This window comes from Lepus europaeus, chromosome 10, assembly GCF_033115175.1.
Source record: "Lepus europaeus isolate LE1 chromosome 10, mLepTim1.pri, whole genome shotgun sequence".
Classification (NCBI taxonomy): domain Eukaryota; kingdom Metazoa; phylum Chordata; class Mammalia; order Lagomorpha; family Leporidae; genus Lepus; species Lepus europaeus.
In genome coordinates this window covers 84,672,421-84,694,197 of record NC_084836.1, presented here as the reverse complement: position 1 = coordinate 84,694,197, position 21,777 = coordinate 84,672,421, and the positions used below count along the sequence as shown (strand labels likewise).

The 21,777-nt window shown below is 39.4% G+C and overlaps 1 protein-coding gene across 1 annotated transcript in view; it reads left to right on the top strand.

Moving 5' to 3' along the window:
• LOC133767827 (ADP-ribose glycohydrolase MACROD2-like) overlaps positions 1 to 13,186 on the top strand; it is an 874,013-nt gene extending 860,827 nt beyond the window's left edge. Inside the window, exons 11-13 of the mRNA XM_062202273.1 lie at positions 2,813 to 2,890; positions 5,662 to 5,730; positions 13,080 to 13,186. Coding sequence (XP_062058257.1) covers positions 2,813 to 2,890; positions 5,662 to 5,723 — 140 coding nt within the window. The 3' untranslated portion in view covers positions 5,724 to 5,730; positions 13,080 to 13,186. The remainder of the gene's footprint in view (positions 1 to 2,812; positions 2,891 to 5,661; positions 5,731 to 13,079) is intronic.
• Positions 13,187 to 21,777: the final 8,591 nt, after the last annotated feature.

Sequence of the window (21,777 nt, the reverse complement as noted above, 5' to 3'; positions counted from 1 at the left end):
TTTTTCATTTCTGTTAGCATGGAATATTTTTCCATCCTTTCAGTTTCATTCTGCATGTATCTTTTTTGTTGATATGTGTTTCTTGTAGGCAGCAAATAGATAGGTTTTGTTTTTTTTAACCCATGCAAGGTTTGCACGTCTCATCTACCCTTATTAGATGCCTGGAGGCTCTGTTGGACTTGTTGGGTGTTCAGAGTGTTAGGCTCACTATTTTGTGCCTTCTTGAGTTGGTGTTGCACTCTTCTATTACCTTAAAATATTTTTTGAAATAATCTGTTCAGTGTTTCCATCTGTTCTTGGTAGAAACCCCTTTATCACTGTAATTTTAATTTGCATTTATTTCATTATCAACAAAATGAATCCTTTTGTATATGATGGTAGCTCTTTTTTATTTCTTCTTTTATGAATGGCTCAAATCTTCTGCCCATTTTTCTATTGGGTTCTTGAGATTCATATTTGTAAAAACCTTTTATGTATTAAAGATATTTTTAAACTTTTACCTGTGATGAATGGTGAAAACATTTTCCTTCAACTTGTTACTTTTCATTTTTCTATATTCCTTATGGTATTTTTTCCCTCCAAACCTTTTTGCTTATAGTCAGACATTTCCATTTTTCCTTACTACTTCTATGTTTGAGGATTAGATAGAAAATTTTTTCCTGCTGCCAGGCCTACAAAAAACCATTAATGATTTCTTCTGTGATTCTGTGTTCAAAGAGTATGTTGATGAGCACTTGAGAAATGGTATACCTCCCAGAACTGACAGAGTAAGTGTATGATATAGTGTTAATAAGTCATGCTGTGAGTTTCAAGTTTTGTTTTCCTTTGCCCAGCCTTGACTTCAGGAACTAATGGAAATAACTCATGGACACAGTGACTTTCATGATATCCTTAAAGAACTTGAGAAACCAGGAGTTACTTTTCCCTTGCTTGTGCTAGACTTTCCCTGGATTCTCTCAAAGTCAATATTAGTCTATAGTGGTGTTTCCCGGACACCCACATATTTACTTCACAGTTCCACCACGGAGCTTGTTGGCATCTTCTCTTGGGTGATCTTAGGCTTAGGAACTTAAATCTAAAATGATTGTTCATCTTTCCCCATTCTGCTTATGTTCTGTGTTTTCAAGTGCTGTCCTCCTTACTATCTGTCCACCCAGAATCAGAGTTCTGTCATCTTTTAATCATAAACCATTTTTAAAGACTTCCATTTATTTATTCATTTGAAAGGCAGAGAGAGAAAAGAAAGACAGGAGGAGATACTCAATCCATGTCTCCCAGGACCCAAGTACATGAACCAGCACCAGCTGCCTCCCAAAGTGCATATTAGCAGGAAGCCGGAATCAGGACCTGGAGCCAGGACTCAACCCTGGCAATGTGATATGGGATGTTGTGGGTGCCCCACAGGGCATCTTAACCACTGCACCAAATGCCTGCCCAGAATCATACTTCTCCATTGTCATCTTCAGTAAATCATTAACAAGAGTGCAAAGTATACCTCTGCTGTTCTCTTCCTTTGAAGAGATGAGGAACTGGAGCTTTTCCTTCCTGGCTTCATCCTCACCAAGAGACACAAAGTTTAACACACTCTGGGCTCAATCAGTACTCATGTAATAAAAATGAATTTAGGCTGGCGCCATGGCTCAACAGGCTAATCCTCTGCCTTGCGGCGCTGGCACACTGGGTTCTAGTCCCAGTCAGGGCACCGGATTCTGTCCTGGTTGCCCCTCTTCCAGGCCAGCTCTCTGCTGTGGCCCGGGAGTGCAGTGGAGGATGGCCCAAGTGCTTGGGCCCTGCACCCCATGGGAGACCAGGAGAAGCACCTGGCTCCTGCCTTCGGATCAGCGTGGTGTGCCGGCCTCAGCACGCCAGCCTCAGCACGCCGGCCGCGGCGGCCATTGGAGGGTGAACCAACAGCAAAGGAAGACCTTTCTCTGTCTCTCTCTCTCTCTCAGTGTCCACTCTGCCTGTCAAAAATTTAAAAAAAAAATGAATTTAATCTTCTGCTTTAAAAAAAGTACATACACGATTTTAAATAAACCTTTAAAATTAGGTGTTTTCTAGCACTTTACCTGTATCTGCATTTGTATTTACAAATATCCTTGCTATTCAAAATTGGAACATGTAATAGATATTTAAGAAAGAAGAGAGTATTGTCCTTTGAAACATCTGGAAATTTTCTCACAATACATAAAACAATTCTATTTCTACTACATCTAAACATGTTATACAACTTCAACAAAAACAAATGGATAATGCGTCATTTGAAGCTATGGAAACAAAGAGCCACAGTGGAAATCAACTTAAAACTGACTTCTCAGCAACCCAAAATGCCAACACGAGATCGTCTCCTTGGGAGGCAATAAAGCCAATCATTTGTGTTTAAACAATAAAAGAAAAAAAAAAACTCACTGTCAAGAGAATGTATCTTTCAGTTTTCAGGTGTGCCTAAGGCAAGATAGATTTTCTTTTTTTTTTCTTCAAAGGTTAAACACACACACACACATACACACACACACTTCCCTAAATTAAAATTGTAGGTTGTTCTGTTTTCCTTATCATGGTACCAGATTTCTGGTTTGAGAGATTGCATATGTATGTGCATGATTATCTCCCAAATTAAAGAGAGTGTAGGAGACAGCATAGAGTACACAGGTAGCTCAGTCGGCTGTTTCCTCCTGTCTCCTTTCCTGCAGAAGCTGAATCGCAGGAGTCTGTTTAAATAGAAGAGGGTAGTGCGGAGGGGCAGAGTGCTTGGACTCGGGCTGTTATCTGTTCTCTATTCATCAGAGACGGTCTGCTTTCTCTCTTGCAGCTCAAGATGAGGACACACCAAGGGTGGCTGTGAAAAGTGAAGCCTCCGGTGACACAGACAATGTGACAGGTCCTGAGGGTAAGGTTCTGAGGAAGCTGAGCTCAGGAAAACTGTGCACGGGGCCCTTGGCTGAGTGTCAGCTAGGATTAAAGGAGTTTTCTGTTCCAAGAATCAACATATTCAGTTAGAACAAGACACATTTCAAAAGCTGTATTCAAGGAGCTAATAGGAATGGCAGCCTCTTTTTATTTTAACTGATGCTAGATGTTTTAATAAACCACGTGCTTCAGTTTAAACATACTTTACTGAGCCCGCAGTGGGTCATTCCAAGTCTAAACTGAACTGAAGTCTAGCTGGTGAACTTTGGAAATATCACTTACTTCTGCAAAAAGTTCCCCTACTGCAGTCCCCAATCTACTCAACATTCAGGGGAGCCCTAGCTTGAGTTTAGGCTAATAGCATTCAAGGGCCTGCATTACTTCACCTTGCCTTATTACATCTTATGTCTCTGCCAAAATGCCATGTCTTTGAAAGAATTTTAAAAATAAATTTACAAAAAGCTTTCATTATTCACATCTAATTTTGAAGGCATCTAAAGATTTTGAGCCTCAAAAATGCTAATGTCCTCTTGTCCTGGAAAAGAATTCTCAGAACCCTTTGAAATACCATTACTTGCATTAGAAAAGCACCCATTTGAACACACATTATTTAATATTTTATTCCTCTGACTCATAGAGCTTAGGAAATCCAGAATTGGGCAGGTGACCAACGGTTTATATATCTTGTTATTTGGGTCATTTTCGCCAAAGAAGTAAAATGTATTCTGGGAGTTAATAATGACTTTGGGAAAACTCCAGCCAGTGGTGGAAATTACATGGTGGCCTTAAACAGAGTTTCTTACATGAAGTCTTTCTCCCTCCTATATGCTTCCCATCACCTGAATTGCCTCCATGAATCATAAGTCCCACTGAACAAACTGATTTTCTACTCATGGACATGCATTACCTAGAGAATAATGTTTCTAAAACACCATCCGTTAAAACTGTTAGTCATGCTCACTTGAACTAAGTCAGCCTGATTGTGATGCTATAGACATAGTACTTAACTAGGTAATTAACAACACATTCTGAGGAATATCAGGCCCATACAATACTCCCTAAGTAAAAGAGAAACAGTATGTAAAATACTAACTTTTAGTCTGTATTTTAGATTCACCGCGTGCAGGGAGGATTATGGGTTCTCAGAAGTTTTGGCAGTAAAAAAAAAAAAAAAAAAAAAAAACACCCTTATTTAACATAGTTTATCATTGCTTCTTTCAGAGTTATTTGATCATGGAATGATTTTTATAGCGATGTTTATTAATAGACTTTGAAGTTACTGTCCCTTAGTTGAAAGAAGAAATGTGTGAACTTGAAATAACTTGTATGAATGACTCTCTTTACATACACCAGGTCAGTTTACATATGGGAGTTTAAAATGAGATCACATGTCATTAGGAACTTAAGTTAGTCTTCAGGTGAGAACAAGATCTACTCTTGAAACCTTCCTCGTCGGGAGAGAGTTGGGTGGGATGCTAAACAATGTCATTCCCTCTTTCAAGGCTCTTTGGTGTGTGCAACAAGCATCTGCCACTATTTTACTATAATCAAGCTTTCACGTTCACGAAAAACAGATTTAGATAGTTGGTTTTGTGCAAATAATTGAAACCGCTCAAATGAGAATAAACAGAGGTTACTTATTCAGGGGTTACTGTAGTGCTGCTATCAGCCATTATCACTTGTGTTCGGCAGACTCAAAAATAGGCAAGGGAGTGGGAAACCTTTATAGATAACAAAAGAGAAAGATGGAAGAATTCAGCATCCTATGATTGGAGGTTGTTGGCACAGTGGAAGCTGGAAAATACTAACCAGAAGAGGACCATCTTAGGTGATTGGACTGGGGAGCATATTTGGCTTTTCATGGTTGGGCCCTGGTAGAAACAACAATAGGGCAGCTGACAGTCACTGACCAAGTCCTGACCATCCTGAGCCAATTCCTACAGAGGCTGTGGCGTGGTTGCCCCAGCTGATTGCTAGAGGGCTTTTAAAGTCAGAGTTTGATTGTTACACATGATCTGGCCATTGTCCATGGGTACATTCAGTCTCTCAGCTTATAATGTGGGCTTTGATGCTCTAAAAATATCAGTCTCATGAAACCTGCTGACCCTTGGACATTTCCAAGTGACTGCTATGCCTGCCCTGGGCTACTTCTGGAGAATAGCAGTAATTATGCCTTCTGCTATTATGCAAATGCTTGTGTAGAATACACACGGTCAAGTAGAAGCACACATCGGCTCATGGCTGTATAATCTGGTTAGAGGTTTCTGCTTTTCCATTTCATGGTATCTACTGCTGCTGCCCCCACTGGCATATTTTCAAGTCTGTTTTGAATTCTGAAATTGAAAACATGGCAAATGAAACAGATCTGTTGACATTGCCATTTTGGAGGGACCTGCTTACTATTCTGCATGTTAATGACCTGTTTGGCTTTTTTTGTCCCTCCCTTTGTTTTCATAGATATCTGCAAAGCCTTTGAATTTATCAAAGGATGGAAATAAATACATCCAGATTGTCCACCCAAAACCCTGATATAAAATGAAAACTGTGTTTCTGAATTCAGTGAAGAGAAAAAATGCCCACCCAATACCTACCAGTAAAAATCCATAAAAATGATCCTCAAATCTTGAAGGAATGAAAACACACTGAGAGAAGACATAACTTAAAAAACAAAATCATAAGCCATTTTAATGTATTTACAATACATGGGTTTAATACATATTTAACCTTTTCTATTTTCTTTTTTGGTTACAGTTGAAATGAGTAGTCAGGTTGACAGCGGTAATGACCCCACAGAATGTCAGCCAGAAGATTAACTGACAGGTAAGATGCCCCTGTAGTGGAATTTTAAGTTGATTAACTGACCATAGGAACTGTTTGCAAATGACTAATTGGATTTCCTTTGGTTTAACCATGTACCACAGCATGTCATGGGCTAAACTTGTAAAATCTTTAAACCAAATACACTGTATGAAAAAGAAGAATTACCCCCCCCCAGAAACTTGCCATATTTTCTTCTTTATTATTCAAGAGGCAAAGAAAAAGAGGGAGAGCATGCACTCCCAGCCACTGGTTCATTCCCCCAAATGCCTACAACAGTTGGAACTAGGTGGATTAAGCCAGGAGCCAGAAACTTAATCCAGGTCACCCTTATGGGTGACAGACACCCAACTACCTGAGCTATCATCCGGTGCCTCCTGGGGTCTATTAGTGGGAATTGGGAATCAGGAATCGAGCTGGGACTCAAACCCAAGTAGGCACAGTATCGCACAGGCATCCTGACCGCTCTTTTAACTGCTAAGCCAGATGCCTGCCCTGAAGCGTGCCATCTACAAGGGAAAAAGCCAAACCACAGCATATTCAAATCATACAATACCGTGGCTTTCTGTGCTTTGACAGCTAAAACACAATTTTTCCATCTGTCTCACCACCTAGCCTCCTGGAGGGATCAAATTATTTCAACAACTCTAAGCTTATTCTGAAGCATTGCTTTTCCAGAAGTTACCTGCTGTGTTGTTTGGTGTATCTGTTTTTAAGTATAACACTAAATCTTTGCCCTGGAGAATGTGTACAGCACAAGAGTATGTTTGGATAGAAACAAGCCTTCCTTGGGTCCTGTCTTCTCCCCTACTACCTGCAGACCTATGCGTCTGCACAAAGGTTTATTGAGTTGAAGGAGCCTCTCGAAACTCCCAAGGATGATAAAAAGTCTGAACCAGACCAGGTTTAGGAGCTTTTCCAGACTAGCATTCAAAATCCCATCAGAGATTGAAGGATATCTGGAATGATGAGTGGTCTGTAACCCTTTACTTTTCTGTGAGGACTGGTAAGCAAAATTATAAGAAAGAAGTCAGCCTCACTGCTGTAACTGTTCCAATTCCTAGCCTAAAATATTTAGTTTAAAAAAAATTCTAATGAATAAATGCATTGTGGGCCCTACAGTGTAAAACACAAATGATGTGTGGACACCACTGCAGAGCAGCACCTCTTGCAACCCCTGCACCCTCTCTGTAGGTCCCTGCACTCTCCCAGGAGGCCATTGCACCAACATCATTGAGGTAAAGCAAAGGTTGAAAACGTGTGCATCTGCCCCTCCATGATGGTTTCAACATCACTTAAAACTAAATACAGTACCATCTGTGTAATACACACATGACATAGGGCTGCTGAAAAAAATAAAGTCAGGAGCTGGTATTTAGTCTGGCAGTGAAGATGCTCATATCGCATATCAGAGTGCCTGGGTTAGATTCCCAGCTATGGTTCTTGATTACAGCTTCTGCTAATGTGGACCTTTGGAAGCAATGGTGATGTCTCAAGTGGTTGAGTCCCTTCATCATCCCATGTTCCCTGTGAGAGACCTGGATTGCATTCTCCAGCTCCTAGCGGGGCCATTACAGGCATTTGGAGAGTGAACCAGCAGATGGGAGCTCTCACTGACTGCCTCATAAATAAATAAAATTTTAAATGTGCTCATACAAACATAATCTTATAAATACTTCTTCCTTTTTTAACATTGTTCATATATGTTAAATATCCTAAGCTACAGAAACAATAAAGATGATATAGCTGAAATGTTTCCATTAAACGAGATAAATGAAGACTGACCCTGGACAATTTGAATGCTAGCCTTTTCCCCTTTTGTTGCCAAAAATCTATAGACGTTTTATTTAGAATTTTTTTTCCTATGGATCCTCTCATTTTTCTCTGTGGTCCATATCCAGATAAAGTACCAGAAAAATATATTTTCTTGATTAATGTCAAAATTGGTTAATGTCAAGAAATGTTACAATATCCTTTGGCATAAGCCCATCCATTAACCCAAATGAATAAGTTGTCAAAGCTTAAATTCCCCAAAATTAACTGAAGGAAATTGAATTCCAAGCAGGAAAAGTGCCTTGCTTAGTGACTAATAAATAGAATTGTAAATATTCCCAATTCAAAAATGTTTGATGATACCATACCACTCCCTAAACAACAGTGAGTTATCCCAGGGACAGCGTAACCTGTGGAGCTTCAGCGGTCTCACAGGAGTTTGCAGATATTATTTGGCAATTCAATCAAAAGAATGAAGGTTTAGTTCTATGACTCATACCTTCAAGGAAATTAAAGAAGTAAAGTGAAGTGGTATTAGAATTATAGAGTTCAAGGACATAATATAAGAACATTGAAAGCTGTGCAACTGATAACTGGAAAAACTTAGGGATACCATAAATGACAATAGTAGGGCATGTGATTACCGCCATGGCCAGCACTGCACTGATCTGAAGCCAGGAGCCAGGTGCTTCCTCCTGGTCTCCCATGCAGGTGCAGGGACCCAAACACTTGGCCATCCTCCACTGCCCTCCCAGGCCACAGCAGAGAGCTGGACTGGAAGAGGAGCAGCCGGGACTAGAACCTGGTGCCCATATGGGATGCTGGTGCCGCAGGTAGAGGATTAGCCAAGTGAGCCACAGCGCCAGCCCCCAAAAGTATTTTCAACAAGTATTTGGTGGTGGTAAAGATGGTAAAGATAGCTATAATCTGAACCATGGGGTCAGAACAAACATGACAGGCTGGACATGACTTCTGGGTTGAGCTTCAAGAGACGGAATAAGTTCCAAGTTTGTACTCACATACGTTTCATCTGAGATCCAGACACCTTGTAAAAAGCTCATGGTGTTTAACATAGAATGAGGGAGACCATGTGGAAAGATGTCCCAGAAACTGAGAAGCCATTTCTAATGTTCTGGCCCCAGCAGATAGTAACTGGAGCAGATGAAGTACCCATCTGAGTCCAGGCTGATTATAGAATCATGAGAAAAAAATTATTAAAGTTTAAGGCACTAAATCTGGGGTTTCAGATTATGATACAGAGATAGGCTCTATGGCTAGGGAGTTGGGTTTTAATGTCCACCTGGGACCTTGAGCCACTCAAGGTAAAGAGTTGGAACTGATACCTCTGCATAAGTAAGTCTGGGACTCTCAGCTCAAGAAATTAACAAGATTTGTGTCTGCTCAGGGCACTGCATGGAGAAACAAAGGACTCCCTTGGTAAATAGAAACCACAAATACACCATGAGTTTCAAATACAAATTTATGCCATCCAAAGTTATGCAGTAATACACAAAGATACACTAAGAGATAAACTGACACACAAATATAACTGGAAAAAAATCACTAAATGATTAAATACCAGTGTAAAATTCTCAGTATGAGTTCACAATCCGAAGACTTGCAAAACACATAAGGAAATGATGCATCCTGAATGAGATATATATACATTTCAATGATGATTAGACTATGAGAACTTGAAAGGACAGAAAGCTTTGAAGACTTTCTGAAATAGCTGAATTTAAATAACAGGACAGATAAAAGCTGACATAAAAAATAAGAAAGGGTGGGTATTTGGCATTACAGTTAATATGCCTGCATCCTATATTAAAGTGCCTGGGTTTGAATCCTGGCTCCACTCCCAGTGCTAGTTCCCAGATTCTGGGAGTCAACAGGTAATGGTTCAAGAAGTTGGGTCTCTGCCCACGTGGGAAAACTGAATTGAGTTCTCAGCTCTCAGCTTCAGGAAGGCCCATGCTCAGCTTTGCAGGCATTTAGGGAAGTGAACCAGTAGATGAGAACACTCTCCACCCACCCCTCCCCCGACTCTCAAGTTAAAAAAAAAAATGGAAAGTACAAGAGTATGAAAAGTTAACAACCTGGCAACAACAAATAAGAATGTAATAGTGCAAAAAGCACATGAAAGGACACAAAGGATAGAAATAGAATATCCAAGACATGTTTTGTTCAGTTAGAGCTCTAAAAGTGAATAGATCATCAATATTTGAAAGATAAAGGCTGAGAATTGATCAGAGTTTTAAAAAAATCATGAATTTTAAGTTAGCAGAAGTACAATAAGCCATAAAAGAACATACTTAAATCCACATTGGAACACTGCAGAAAACCAATGACCAAGAAAAAACATAAAGCAATCAGAGAGAAAGAGCAGTTTTTCTATAAAGAAAGAAGCACTGCTCAAACAGCAGGCTTCTTGCCATCAAGAATTTAGGTCAGAAGATAGTGGAATAACACTAAGCCTTAAAACCTAGAGAAAATAATTACCAATATAAATTTCTCTACCAGCTTCACTATCATTTAAACAATTACATATATCATTTTCAGAAAAAAATGTTTGTTGCTCACATACCTACTTTTTAAAAACTACTTAAGGATGCACAACAATAAAAAGGAAATTGAACCCAGAAGGAGTAGGGTACATGACTGTTGAAAGCTAAAACATGATAAAAGTGAATCAAAATAGACTGTGGAAATTATAATACAACAATTTCCCTGTGTGCAGAGGAGGATGTGTTCCAAGACCCCCAGTGGATGCCTGAAGTGGTGGAGAGTACCAAACCCTGTATACACCATGTTTTTTCCTATCTATCCTTCAGTGTTACCACATAGTACCAGAATCAATCTGTCCATTTGTGTTTTATGCCTTGGTGCCTCCTTGCATCACTATTTTTGTTCTTTTGGGCCATAACTAAGTTTGAAAAGGGTTATTTGAACATTAACACTGTAATACCAGTAGACCCAATAGGTAATATGGCTACTGCCTGACTGATGGACAGATAGCATGCACAGCATTGATAAAGTGGACAAATTGAAGATCTCCATCCCAGGCAGGATGGAAAGGATGGCTGAGATTTCATCATGCTGCTCAGAGTGGAATGTAATTTAAAACATTTGACTTATTTCTGGAACTTTCTACATAATACTGGTCATTGAAACCACGGAAAACAAAACTGTGGATAAAAAAGGACTATTCTAATAATTAATTGGCATGTTTAAAAAAGACTAAAGCAAAATTACTGTTTATGTACATTTTGTAGTACACAAAATAATATTATATACTCCCCATTATACTGTGTGTATATGTATTTGTCAATATATATGACTATGAAAGTATAAAAACATGCAAGTTGCTGACATACATAAATGTCAGGATTTTGGTTAATACTGGAGAGAAATAATTTTAATTTATCTGTAAATCATATTAACGTATATGTAAATGGTGTATAACATTAAATATTACAAGGAAATTTAAAAATAATAACATGTATCTGGATAGGTTTGTTGTCTGTACTTTTCTTCATGTTGGAAATTTTCATTATTAAAATTCAAAAATATGATTGTGTGCATATATATGGAAAGAGCTAGACGCTACAAGGAGATACTCTGTAATACTAACTACAGAAGCCATTGTCAGTGAAAGGAATTTGCAGGATTATTGCTTCCACTTTGAATACTTTCAATATTGTCTCCAATAAGCATGATATTGCTTGTATGTATGCTCACACACCCTGAAGATTGTCTTCTATAAGATTCGTAGTCTTCAGAGAAGAAAGCTCAGTGATCATCTCCTCTAATTCTCCTTGTAAGGTGATTGATCTGGGATCTTGAGCAACTTACTGACCTGCCTGCATTCACATTCAGCATTAAAACAAGAGGTTTCTGAGTCCAGGGCCTCTTCCACTTTGCCAATACCCAATGGATACTTCACTCTAGGTTTTGGAACACTAGTGGCGGTTCCTACTGCATTCCCACATCTCCCCAGCCTAGTATGCGTCATAATACAAAGGGCATCCTTTGCTTCTCACAGCAAAGATAAAGGAAGTTGGACTATCTTTGCCCTCTATTCCTGTTATAGTAGATTCTCTCCCTATTGGAACCAAAGAAAGTAGCTATTAATTAGGATCAAACAGCTGTTAAAATGTATTTATAATCTGCAACTTACGCTGCTGTTCTCTCAAAAGGCAAGGTGCACCTGGTTGGTGCCCACTGAACTGTACAGGTTTAATTTGATTTGGATTGATGTCACTGAAAACCAGGGATTGTGAACACAAAATACAGACCCACAACCCCCATTAGTACTGAATTACAAACTTAACATCCACTGTTACAGGAGATGGGGAGCACCTGAACTTCCACATATGACTGGGACAATACAAATGACACAACCACGTTAGAAAACAGTTGGTTTGTGCAGTAGTTACACAGCACCTGCTGACATAAAAAAAAAAAAAAAAGAAAGAAAACAGTTGGTTTGTTATAAACTGAAGCATATATCTACCCTACAACTCAAAAATTCCATGCTCAAGTTTTTGCCTTGGAGAAATTAAAACTAATACCCACAAAAACTTTGGACATGAGTATTCATAGCGATTTAACTCACAAAAGCCCCAAACTTGACACAAGCCAAATGTGTCACAAAATAATGAATCCATGCTTACAGTTCTGTGCATGTCCCTTGATTGCATATCAATTTTTCTCCTCCCCCCCCTTTTTTTAAAGATTTATTTTATTTATTTGAAAGGTAGAGTTACAGGGGGTGGGGGGGAAAGATATAGAGAGTTATTCCATCAGCTGATTCACTCCCCAAAGGCCTCAATGGCTGGGGCAGGGCCAGGTTGAAGCCAGGAGCCTGGAACTTCATCCAGATTTCCCATGGGGTTGCAGGGGCCCAAGCGGTTGGACTGTCCTCCTCTGCTCTCCCAGGCATGTTAACAGGGAGCTGGATTGGATGTGGAGCATCTGGGATTCAAACTGGTGCCCATATGGGATGCCGGCATCACAGGCAGCCGCTTTACCAGCTACGCAACCACACTGGCCGTGCATCTTAATAAGTACAGGACATAGGGTCTTCTAGGATGCAGTACTGGCCTAGATTGCCCTCATGAGCAGAGAACACAGCAGATATTTAGCAAACAAACAAAAAAGGTCCCAAGGTGTGGCATACTCATCAATGACTTTTGCAAATTGACACTGTCTAAATTGTTATTTACAATGTACATGCCGTTCCCTGGAAACTGGAGTGTGTGCACGGACCCCCAAAGGGAGTACACATCAATTCAAGATTAGATTTTTCAGAGAACACTTTGAAGAATTGAGTTAATCTTCCCCATCAGCCGAAGCAGGCACTCAAATTGGCAGACATTTGTTAGCAGTGACTTACATGCTCTTGGAAGACACGACGTGCTAGCAATTACAGCTCAGCTATCCAAAGCTCTCTGATTCTCCAGTAAGAGTTTCCTAGGTGGGAAACATTGAAATGGCTGTGTTATAAAGACCTTCCTTGCTAAGCTTAGGAAAATGCCTGATCTTTCACCTAACAGGTGGCTTCTCTTTGTCTTCGACAGGGGCACAAGAGGAAGCAAAGGAACAATGAAATGAACCTAAATGAGTATGTTCAGCTCTGCAAGGCCTCTCCTGGTTCTGCAGGACTTCAGGAAGACTGGTGGCATACGCTGAGGAGGAGGGTGGGTGGGGGTGGGGTGGGGAAGGCAAGTCCCATGAAAGAATGGGGAATCCTTTGCTCTAATTTCTCCAGCTGCATTTTGTTCTGTTTACCTGCAGAAAAAGAAAGGGGAACAAAACATTTTCTTTATTTTAGTGGGAGGCCTCTTGTTAATGCATCTTTCAGGCACTATCCTTGTCATTTCTGTGTTTTCGCTCACAACTTTGCCTCCACAGTCACGGTGGCGTGGATTAACACTAGTGTGCGTGTCCTGGCCCCTGTCCGCTCTCTCAGTTATTTCACAAAGCTGGTTGTACAGTGGTTTCTTCAGAGAAAGAGAAGGAAGACGACTGTTTGATAAGCTGCGGGCTAACTTTCAGGCATCAGCAAATGCAACATGAGCACAATCCACAGACAGTGAAGGCTGAGGAAGAAATGGGCCAAATCCTCAGAAACCACTTGAAGAGTTCTCTACGAGGGGTTGAACATACTTTAATCAGGGATTCCCAAGATCCGGTGTGTTTCAGGCAGGCAGTGAGGAATACGGGAGCAGGGTTTAAAGCAGAGCAGAATGCAAGGCACAATGTGGAGGCGGGCCCTGGCTCTCAGAGATCCTTCCTCCCTAGCCGGGATGGCAGGTGCACTCTACTTGGACGCTGACTTCGAGTAGAGTTTCCTTGGTCCGTGAGGTCGTCACCGCAGTCTTCACACAGAGCCCCCCAGTGAGATGTAAGTCTTCACTCTACAACCACAGGGGTTGTCACGTGGATAGGTGCTGGCGTTACCTGCTAAGAAAAGGGGCTGTTGTTGTTAGGACCCAAGCAGATGCCTAGGAATATTAAAAGCTCCACTTGAATGTCTCTTGATATTCATGCTTTTCATGGAAGGTCAACCCACCTTGACCCAAGGTCTTACGGTCGACAAGGTTTCTCATTTGAAATGAGAGGCAGTCAGAGCTGTAGCCAGCAGTGTTTGCCTTGTGGTCTGCATTTAACTGGTCTGATTTGCTCACCCAAAGTCCAAGGCTGACTTAGTGGCTAGCTCCCTCACCCAGAAAACCAATGAGTGTGTCCTTTAAGGAAAACAGAAGTACTAACAACCCCAGATGTCACTGGTATGGTGGGCAAAGAGATCCTGGGGCCAGATGTCATTATAGATGTCTGTCCCACAGCCACCCATGGTAAAGATGGCTGCTCCCCAGTCTCCTTTGGGTCCCAAGACCATCCCTTTGTTTTCCATGGAAACTGATCATCATTTTGTTGCGCATTGTCTTAAAATCATCCATTATTTATATTATTTTTCTTAATGGGGGAAATTAGCATATCAAATTGGATATTTCAAACATATAAGTACATTCTACTTTCTAAATATCCCATAAAATTCTTCAGTTTTTCCCTTTCCCTTGTGGAAAATTCACTTTTATCTTTTATGATTTTCATTTTAGCCTTTCTGAATTTTTTGCCCCATTGAAATGGCTCATTTTGTATGTTGGGATAGCAGCAAGTTATAATTCACCACAGGTAGCATGTTTTAACATCCTTTATTTATTTATTTTTTTTGAGCTGCTCATCAACATAGCAGCAGTGATATTTAAGTGACCTCATGATTCTGGAGTCTGGCCTTTCTCCTTCTCCCCCTCATTATTCTACAATTTGATATAGAAGCACATACATCCTTGACTGCCATTAGACTTTACCTCCTAGAAAAGCTAGGAAGAGGCTGATTTTAAATAATCCCCGAAATAATGCCATCCAAATACTGATCGCGCCTATATTTCATGCCATCTTTATAACTCAATTGAAAGTTGCCATCATTCTTGTGAAGTACTTGACAAGCGCAATCTGCTAGGAGCTCATTTTCCTATGACTCCTAAATGTTAGTGCCACTCAGCCTCAGTAATGAGTTACAGTGGAAAACACAGGCAGATAAGATGGACAGAGGTTGTCTAATGGACAAAGATGAACGTCCCTGCTAGGAACCGCAGAGATGGGAATTGTTCCCACCCTGACCCCCTACTTATCATTGACAGCCACTTTATTCATTCATCTTAAATGTGGGTGGCTTAGGAATGGGAGAAGGGCATTTTTTGCCTGAAAACTAAAGAGAAAGGAAAGTGAGTTTTGTATCCAGAAAACTAAGGATGAAGAATAAATATCATCAGCCCCATGCCTGAATTTATTTAAACTTCAATTAGTGATTACAATGCATTTTTCAATTTTTTTCCCTTCCTTATGCTTTTTGAACTCTATTTGGCTCTATGATTTAATGCTTTAAAACAAGTAGTAAAAATTCACATTTCAATAGTGAAAAATTAAAAATCTAGTTATTGGCCAGATTGAAGACACCTCAAGAGAGAAAACTTGTATTCACTGGCACTGTCATTGCACAGGCCGCATAATGGAATAAATTTGAAAAGTTGATTGAGTTCCCCCCACATGAATTGTGGGTGTAAGTTTCCAACCACACTTCTACCACACTGTGTGGTGGAAAGGGTTACAGGAAGGAGGGAAGAAAATTGTTCTGCATTAGTCATGTTTGCATACAGAGGATCGAAGTAGGTCTTCAACATAATAGTTCTAATTAAAAAGGTACTCACTAAAGGAGAGACAAAGGGGCTTTTCCTCTAGCTGGTAACTATTCAGATGATGGACAAGTCTTCTTTCATAAAAGCTTACAAAGGAGGCATCTGAAACACTGTCTGTGATACTGGGTCACATATTAATCACCGTAGCTAATTGTAAATCTTTCTATGAAACACTGAAAAGCCTCTTTGTGAATTAATACAGTTCTGCTTGATGCACTCGATTTGAAAAGACATTTCTCTGTATGTGGTGCATGTCAGCTTTGCTTTGAAAAATAACAAAGTTAGCAGAATACGTTCAATATATTTTCTTGGGGAATAGGGTTTTTATCATATGACTCATGGAGGATTTGCCTTACCCTGACATTTGTGATATAAAGGAAAACCAGAAAAAAAGTAATTTTCTTGATCAAGATATGTTTTTACTTAATACAAATAAATGTAGTCTGTTGCTTGCAAGGAAAAAAAAAAGTCTTCTGATATCTGGTATAAACTGCTAAATAGGATAATATGTGCCTCTTTTGTTGAACCAGCACTTAAATGCTGGCCTGCTTCTAAATCTTTTTATTTCTTTTCATCTGTGCCATACACTAAGAAACTTAAACAGCTGTTGCCTTCATACTATATTTGTTAGAGCAGAGTACAAATAAAATTGTTTGAGAGGATAATGTGGAATTATTTGTGTTATGTGAAATTTATTCTTTAGCCACAAGTGATTAATAACTTGAAAAGTTCATATAATACTGTTTGGTTTTAACTGTGTATGTTTAAAATTATAATCATTGTAATTATGTGTGTTTAAAATTGCCCATGTAAATCAACCTTAAATTAACAGTGGTTAGTGCTAACACTGGTTAGGGTTCTGGCCATGTGCGTCAACATTCAAGCTGTGAAATAGTTTAAGAAGTAGCAGAAGATGGTCCAAGTCCTTGTTGAGATTTAAAGTCAGTAGTTCCAAGAGCATTGGTTCAATCTTTGGGGCCCATCATCCATTTATAGGATTCTTTCTGAACCACTTTTATGAACCAGGCAGTATAATGGCCATGGAGTCGGGGTGGCCATGGTCCTGCTCAGTCTACTGCTGACAGAATTACAATAGAATTGCACATTTGCTAAAAGCTGGCAATGGGCCACCAAAAATCACTATGGGAAAAACTCAGTGTTCTTTTGGAAGTGGAAAAATGCATGTATTCCATCAAATTTAACTCCCTTTATCTCCTGCAGAAGAGGTGCTTCCACAGTTATTGTTCTAGAAGGCAATCAAGAAAGTCAACCCTATCATCAAAAAAGCCAGAGATTTAATGTTTAAGGAGGATAGGTTAGGAGCATTTTTTCCAGTAGTAAAGATAGTTTGATGAGGGAAAATTGTAGGCAGGATAGTCTCATGCTGCAATGGGCAACCTCAACACAAATTCTTCAGAGTGACAGAAAAGATAATTTGACATGAATCTAGCACTTCTGGATACCATTTTTCATCTACACTCAATTTTTCATCTCTTTGCCTGTCATTCTTGTGTTTCTCACTCAACACTTCTGTCCCTTTCTTTGCATTACATTGACCAAAGATGCCACAAAACTTTTCCTGAGTGATAGCTCCCAGGGCTAAAAGGGATAATGATACCTATTTAAGTTCTTTGTGCCAAGACTACGGCTCAGTTGTGAGACTGAAAAACATAGCACCTCTGTTACTTGTTTTGGAAGATGGAAACAGTAGTACGTACCTGAACTCTCTTACAAATTTAGCATGGATACATGTCAACATATTAGACTGTGTCAACTGGGAAAGCACTTGGTAAATGATTGGGCTAAGATTCTTGCAGTTTGATACTGTAGGCAAATGGTCTTTTTTCCACCTCGGGCCTCTTTACCAAAAGAATCAGTAGTGCTTACAATTAGGAAATAAACAGGAAATCCAGTTCTATCAAAGTGGATTTAAACTTTGCCCCCATATGAAGACCCATGAGGACAAGAGAAGATTATTTTTCAGAAATTTAGAGAATTAAGACATTTGTAAAACACATACACACAAAACACTGACACTTGTTAAAGTCATCTCTGACAGTAACTGTGATGAATATGAAGTAAAGGAAAGGAAAGTGCAGCTCTCTACCTCTTGGTATGTATGCAGGGAATATAGCTGGAGATAATTTGCTTCTCTAAGGAAGACACACGTTTGCTCACTCTACCTAAATTGAATGTGGCAATGTGACTTGCTTTGTCCAATGATCTGTGGGCAGCAATGACATGTGTCACTTCGAGTAGAACCGTGAGAACTCACTCTTCTCCCTTCTGCCGTGATCAGCACCATCCCAGACAGGCTGCTGTGTCAGCATAGACCCTGCAGTGAAGACGGAGCTTTGAGTTTCAAGCAACCCCCATTGAGAAGGTAACATGAGTGGGAAATAAAATTATGGTTTGAGATCTGGGGTCATTTGTTACTCTAGTGTATCCTAGCCTATACTTATTGATACATATGGCATCAACACATTTTTTTTTTTTTGGCTTTTAGTCTAGTGGTTAAAGACTGGACTAGATGCCTGCATCTCATATTGGAGTACCTGGGTTCAAAACCCAGTTCCAGCTCCTGACTCCAGCTTCCTGCTAATGCACACTCTACGAGGTAGTTGTGATGGTACAAGTAATTGGATTCCTGCCACCCACCTGTGAGACCTGGTTGGAGTTCCTGGCTCCCAGCTTTGGCCTGAAACCAGCCCTAACAATTGCAGATATTTGGGAAGTTAACAAACAAATAGAATCTCTCTCTCTCTGTCTGTCTGTCTCTCTCTCTCTCTCTCTCCCCCTCTCCCCCTCTCTCCCTCTCTCCCTCTCTCCCTCCTTCTCAAATAAATAAATGAAATTTTTAAAAATCCAAAATCAGGGGCCGATGCTGTGGCATAGTAAGTTAAGCCTCTGTCTGCAGCACTGGTGTCCTATATGGGCTCCAGTTCGAGCCCCGGCTACTCCATTTAATCCAGCTCCCTGATAATGGCCTGGGAAAGCAGCACAAGATGGCCCAAGTGCTTGGGCCCCTGCACCTATGTGGGAGACCTGAAAGAAGCTCCTGGCTTTGGATCAGCCCAGCTCTGGGGAGTGAACCAGCTGATAGAAGACTCCCCCCCTCTCCCTCTCTCTATCTGTAACTCTACCTCTCATATACATAAATCTTAAAAAAAAAAATCCAAAATCAATATGATCTGCTCACCCAACCTCATCTTCTATAATTTACAACTTGGTTTACAGTCCTGTCAGCATATTGACCTTCTGTCTATTCCTAAAACAGTCCAAGTTCTTTCCAGTCTTGAGGTCTTTGAACTTTAAAGGTCTTTATTCCCATGCCCACTAGACTGGTAGCTTGTCATCTTTAAGGTCTCAGCTGTCATGTCACTTCCTTGAGATGCTTTCCTGACAACCCAATTTCACAGTAGATCCCCCTTCACAAATTGTGTTTGCCTATCTGACCTCATATTTGCCACTTCAGAACATTTGTAATAATTTATACAGTCTGTTTATAGAACAGGAGCAGAAATTTGTCAGTCACAACTCAGACATGCAAAATTAGGTAGCTCTTTTTCTAGCCCAATAGCTGTACTGGTCTGATTCCCAAGATTCTATCCAGTTGATCAGAGAAGATTATGGAGAAAAAACCTTAAATCTATTGAGTAAAGTTATTTCAGCCTTTTCCAGGGTAAACTTTTCATTCCAGGACAAAGATGTAATCAGATTCAAGGTTTAAATTCCTGACTGAGGCCATTCAAATTTTTGTGTGCTTAGATTAAAAGCCTTGGTTTCTAATCATTGTATGATAAAACTGTGAAGTAGCCAATAAATATAAAGATAAAAACAACAGATACTACAGTATTTAAAGAATAATATTCTAAGTGTTTTGTTAAGAAGGATATTAAGATTTAAATGATGGATTGTTGAAAAAGCAACAAAAGAAGAATCTGCTACAGTCTGAATGTTATTATCCCCTCCAGCTCCTAGGCTGGAGCCCAATATCCAGTGTGACAGTATTAAGGGGAGCAGTCATAAAGCAGGAGGGCTCTGTTCCCATGTATCTGATTAGAGGTTAAAGGGAGTTGCCCATCCCGTTCTGCTAGCGAGCCCTCAAAAGATACAGAATCTGCTGGTGCCTTGACATTGGCCTTGCCAGCCTCCAGAATGCTGAGCAATATTTTCTGTTGTTTATAAATCACTCAATCTATGGTATTTTGTTGTAGCTGCACAAAACAGACTAAGATTAACAATACTAAAAATGGGAGGTGGGGCTGGCATTGTGGCATATCTGGTAAAGCCACCACCTGCAGTGCCAGCATCCTATATATGCTCCGGTTCAAGTCCCGGCTGTTCCACTTCCAAGCCACCTCTCTGTTATGGCCTGGGAAAGCGTAGGAGATGGCCCAAGTTCTTGGGCCCCTGCACCCACGTGGGAGACCTGGCAGAAGCTCTTGGCTCATGGCTTCGGATTGGCACAGCTCCAGCCATTGTGGCCAACTGGGAAGTGAACCAGTGGATGGAAGACCTCTTTCTCTACCTCTCCTTCTCCCTCTGGGTAACTCTGACTTTCAAATAAATAAATAAATCTTAAAAAAAAAATGGGAGGTGAAGTCAAAGCTGTTCTTAGAGGAAAATTTAGCTATCAGTGCTCTAATTGTATCAAAGCATATTTCCATTAAAAATGAAAAAATATACTAAAGGCACTCAAGAAAATTAAGACATATATATGTACATACATATAAACGTGCATACATATATATATATACATGTATATGTGTATATTTTTCATTTTTTGAAAAAATTAATATAAAAAGGAGATAAATCTGCTACCTTTTTGAAAATCCATTAAAACATAAATATCCAACTACTATCATGAATAAATTTAAAAGCATAGCAATATAGAAATTTGAAGTATGAGCACAATAAATCTAAAGTTTATGCATGACTATTTAATCAATAACTAATCCAAGTCCAAAATTTTTTAAAAAATAAAATTTACCGAACAATATAATATGAAGTGAAAGAGCCACATAAGACAAATTTATGGCAGAAATGAGAAAAGATAGTAAAAACTTACCAATGATAATTATCTTCAAGAGAACTTCAAAAAGTTTACAGAAAAAGTAATTGAAAGATGTTTATTTTGTTGTAACAAATTTTGAAAACAATGCAGTTAGTTTATAATACATATTTTCTAAAAAACTTTCTGAAGACTCTTCATTTATTTCATGTATCATCTATATCAAAATAATATGTAAAATTATGAAAAACAGGAATAATCACAGATAATAGTCTTGACTTGTTTTCATGACATACTATTTTGGTAACTAAATCATACTTCATGTAATTTGAGTACACTGCTTTTTTACTGCGTTGTATTGCAAGCATTTTCTTGTCTGTCAAAGATTTTGCTAAGTCATTTACAAGTATTCATCATATGGCTGTAAATTATGTAACCACTTCCTTTTTCTGTGATACTTAGATTATTAGAAGGGTTTTCCTATTTTTAAGGACACTAGAAAGAATGCTTTTGGCTACAAATTTCTGTTTCCCTCAAAGTATATTTCCAGAGGAGGAATTCCAGGATTTGAACACTTAATACTTACCACCAAATTACTTTGCAAAGTCTTCCTGCTAACAACTACAAAATGAGAACTTCTATGTTATAGAACCCTCACTGAGTTGAGGGCCCTGAAAACATAACACTAAACCACATCAGTGTAAGAAACGTCTTATCATTATTATTTTAATTAGTACTTCTTTATTTACTGATGAAAGTGGACATATTTCTGTGAGCTGCGTACATTTCTTGAGGGGAGAACTAATATGTTCATGTTCTTTGGTCATTTATCAACTGGGATTTTGGGTTGTTTTTCTTTACTAGTATGCAAGAGTCTTTATATCCTGAGATTATTATCTTTTTGTCATATTCCTTGCATACAGTTTTCTACTTGTGCTTTGTCTTATAATTGTGATAGTGATACTTTCTGACACACAGACATCTTTTTATGCTCTTATGCAA